At 37.0% G+C, this 4,053-nt stretch overlaps 1 protein-coding gene across 1 annotated transcript; it reads left to right on the forward strand.

Moving 5' to 3' along the window:
• The first annotated feature begins 694 nt into the window (after window positions 1-694).
• LOC124281417 (DNA damage-inducible transcript 4-like protein) lies at window positions 695-3,591 on the forward strand. The gene is made up of 2 exons (XM_046717465.1): window positions 695-1,064; window positions 1,592-3,591. The coding sequence occupies exons 1-2, from the start codon at window positions 935-937 to the stop codon at window positions 2,059-2,061; spliced, it is 600 nt and encodes a 199-aa protein (XP_046573421.1). The 5' UTR covers window positions 695-934; the 3' UTR covers window positions 2,062-3,591.
• The last annotated feature ends 462 nt before the right edge of the window (window positions 3,592-4,053 follow it).

Genomic DNA, 4,053 nt, shown 5'->3' on the forward strand with positions numbered 1-4,053 from the left:
CAGTGGGATATAGTTCTTTCGCCACCTCCAGCCCTCGTCCATACACTTCTTGTTGTTAGGGTGATTGACTGAATCGCATTACTAAGAATTTTCATTTCAGAAATTATATTTCATGTTAATCACGTTTAAAATATAAAAAGTTTAGTGAGCACTTAACCAATGAATGGAGGCAGCTAAATATTACCTGATCTTCGAATGACTTTAAATATAAAATTTGGTCATAATGTGATATGACATAATTGATGGTGAACTTGTGCACGAACATACATAATACAGAGTGATGCGGTATGATTTGAATTCATGTATATTTCGTGCTAGTATAGCAGATCCCGGTCAACCGGCGAACAAAGGCCTGATCGAGTGCACGCTCACAAAAGGTCTGTCTAGGTATTGCACTAATATTTGTAATTCAAAAGGACAGTTTGTAAACGCTTAAGCATGTCTAACTGATGTAGCACCCGAATAAATATGTATGTCTTGTAATTATACGTCTGAACAATTAACTGGTAAAACAGCTGATTTCTTTGTTTTGTTGGCCATGACCTTTCATCACAACCTGCGACCTCTGACCCGAACCGGCTTCGCAACAGTGCGTGCTCTATGATTGGTGGCTGTGTGGAGGTGTGGGATTTTCCGCGTTCCAAATAAGGGAGGATTATGCTAATAGTCATCCGGGCATTCTATATAATCAGCTGATTTGTCACCGGTTTAGTTTGACGCTGACTTCATCGAGAACGGACAGTGTGATGAGAGAGGCTCTTGTTGCATACAACACTGCAATGTTTTGTGACAGTTTATAGACGACGAAGTCGTTTTGGAATGTGATAGTAATTAAGCAAGTGAATTTACCGATCTGCTGTTACGCTTGGATTTCTTTGTGTGCCAAGCCTGCTCAAGTTGTCAGTCACCTCAACATTCCTACGACACAAGTAAGATGTTCGATCAAGTTGCCCACAAGATCAAAGACCTTTTCAGGAATCTTTCTGAGAAAGCTGAGAGGCACTCTGACTATGCATTGGTTATCGAAACAGACTTCGAACATGAAAAACACAAAGATCACCTCGGTAAGTAGCCGGTATGACAAAACTTTCTGTTCGCTGTCAAGCGGAAGCAGACGACATTCCCCTGCCATTCATGTCATTGTTCCCGATTAACATCATCACGATAATACAGTGTCGCCTTGCATCATGGATTTACGACCTGTAGATGTTCATATTCTACAGACTACAGATTTTTTCATCGTATTATCAATATTTTAGTTGAACATTCATTCATAGTCATTATCTTGTCCACTGTATATCCTATTCAAGGTGCGTCACAATCACACGCGAATGTGTCATTAATTTACAGCTATAAGTTCTTTCTTAACTTGAAAATCTCACAAACTGATCAAATTAATTTGTCCTTCTCTGATTAATATAACAGAATCCTCTTTATAAATATACAGGAATATTCACCATTGAATCAGCCCATATTGTTTAATGTGTTCCAAGTTCGGAACTCAATCACCAACCCCATTTCTTTTGAATTTTGCATCATTTGAATTTTGAAAAAAAAAATACTAATCAGAACTTTTGTTAATTTTCTTCAGAATCTCACATCCCTGGTCTGAATCAGTATGGAACATTTGAAGACAATGTTGAATATAATCAGTGCTTGATGTTGAAACACGAAATAGAAGATGCTTTGAGGCATGCCAGGGAAAGCAAACTGCAATGTGAAATCTTGTTCCCATGTGGGCTAATCTCTAAAATATCTCAAGATGTTGTGCGGATGTCACAAGATGAACCGTATGGTCTTCGTGGGTGCCTCCTGTACATCAATTTGGAAGGAAAAGACTCAAGTCGTAGAATAGCCAAGATTGACTGTGACCCAAGAACTGTGGCTACATTTGAGCTGCACCTAAGCTTAAAAGAAGACAATAGAGGCTGGGTAATGATTCAGAAACTGTATGTTACAATTAAAGGTTGTTTCAAGAATTCCAGGTGGAGGTCCTTGCCCAAAATTTTATGTTCAGGTTTTCAACTGGAGAAGACAAAACTGTACCGGAGCAACAATTAGATTCAGCAAATTTTGGTTGAGTCTATCCATGGAAGTTGAGAATGTGGCATACTATGCAGCTAGTTTAGTATGCATGTGCGTGCATGAGTATCAGTTATTGTTTACACTGGAGTGCTGGATGAAAGATGGACTGCATGTTGTGATAAAGCCTGTGTGATACACCCAAACCGAAAACCATCATCAGATGATCACACAGATAGGAGAGCAGATCTTCAGGGCTCCTGTCAGTAAGGATTTTTCATATACTGAACCTAAGACTGTGATAGAAAAAGTTGGCACTGCATTCATCAATTGATTTTTTTTGTAGATTTTGTTAGTTTTTATTTTTAAATTGTACAAATTACCAATAATCTTCTATTAGTACAAATAGAGCACAGAATAACAGTAGTTATATCTGTAACCTAATGCACTTAGATTGAGGCTCTTGTACATAGTATACAAGCACTTTCCCATTTGTTTCCATGCAGACAAATGATCTGCCAGTTTAATACATTACACTCAATCTGTCAAAACGTATATATATTTATGTTGCCAAATGAATGACAGTATGTCATACAACTGTACAAGTGCTAATTCACTAACAGGAACCAGTCATTAAGAGACAATCAAACATTTTGAATAAATGAAATCCAGATTTGTGATATCTAAACATACCCCCTTTTTTATTAAAACTTTAAAATATCTGAACACACACTTCATTAATGTCTTGTCTTTGTAATTCAAATGTTGAAAAATGGTCAGAATGGTCAGATTTCACTTCATGCTCTGTTTTGAAAGTGTCATTGCTGTGCTATGTTGTGCACCACTATGCACTGTGCTATCTCAACCCAAATCCAAATGGTATTGTCGCAGAAGTGAACTTCTCCTTTTTTTATGTGAAAAATGGGAAAAAAATGTTCTCAACCATTTTTCCAACATTTTATTGAAATATTTACCAATATTTTACCAAACAAAAAAAGAATATGATATTTTCTTACATCAAAGGAGTACCCAGTGTCTTATAAAATTACTAATGTGTGGTTGTATGAAATGTTTCTTATTGTTAGTATCATTTTGAACAAAAGCTTTTTATTTACAATTCAAAAATGGATTTTAGTCATATTTTCACTTGGTTTAACATTTCTAACTTATTTTTGCTGTAGATGGTAATGCCCATGTAACTTATTGTTGACAGAGATTTGTGATATGACATTAACTATACTTAATGGCAACATACTATTACTGCGGGCACTCTCTATTGGCTTACATTTCTGAATAGTGTTTCATTATGATCTGCTCTTGTTTATGCTAAATACTTTATTCTTAATTTATGACGTCAGCATTTACAGCTTACTGTTACTGCCATCATGTAATGAGTGCAATAATTGATTGCGAGGTTGTGATAGCCCTGTCCGCAGACTGACCTGTCAGTGTGTGTTGTATTTGCATCGCACTATAGAAGCCTGCAGCAGTATTACAATTCTACAATATCTGATGAATGTTTCATACTTTTGCATTTTCTTACATTTTCATTAAATGTTCCCAGTTTTATTTGTGTTGTGTTGTATTTCTCTGTAGAAATGCAGTCGACTAGTTGTAGTACAGTGGTGCAGTTGCTTGCAGTTGTTTAACATGCATAGGACATTACTGATGTTGAAAATGACCAATTTTCTTTGACTTTGAGCATCAGGCAACAGCTGTGCCATCAACCACTAGCGTAGTTCTTTAAGCACTGGACCCGTGAAGATCCAGGTTAGAACTTGTCTTCAGTAACCATGCTGGTCAAGAGGCGACTTACAGGATCGGATGGTTAGGACTTTGTTGACACATGTTGTCGTATCCCAGTTTGTGTAGATTGATGCTCATACTGTTGATCACTGCATTGTCTGGTTCAGACTTGATTATTTACAGACCGCCGCCATATAGCTGGAATATTGCGAGGTACGGCGTGAAACAACAAATCAGCCAACTTTAAGCATTGGTTGATCACACCAAAGTCATGATAAAAATGTA

This window comes from Haliotis rubra, unplaced genomic scaffold (assembly GCF_003918875.1).
Source record: "Haliotis rubra isolate DU_JTF1 unplaced genomic scaffold, ASM391887v1 Scf284, whole genome shotgun sequence".
NCBI classification, from domain to species: Eukaryota; Metazoa; Mollusca; class Gastropoda; order Lepetellida; family Haliotidae; genus Haliotis; species Haliotis rubra.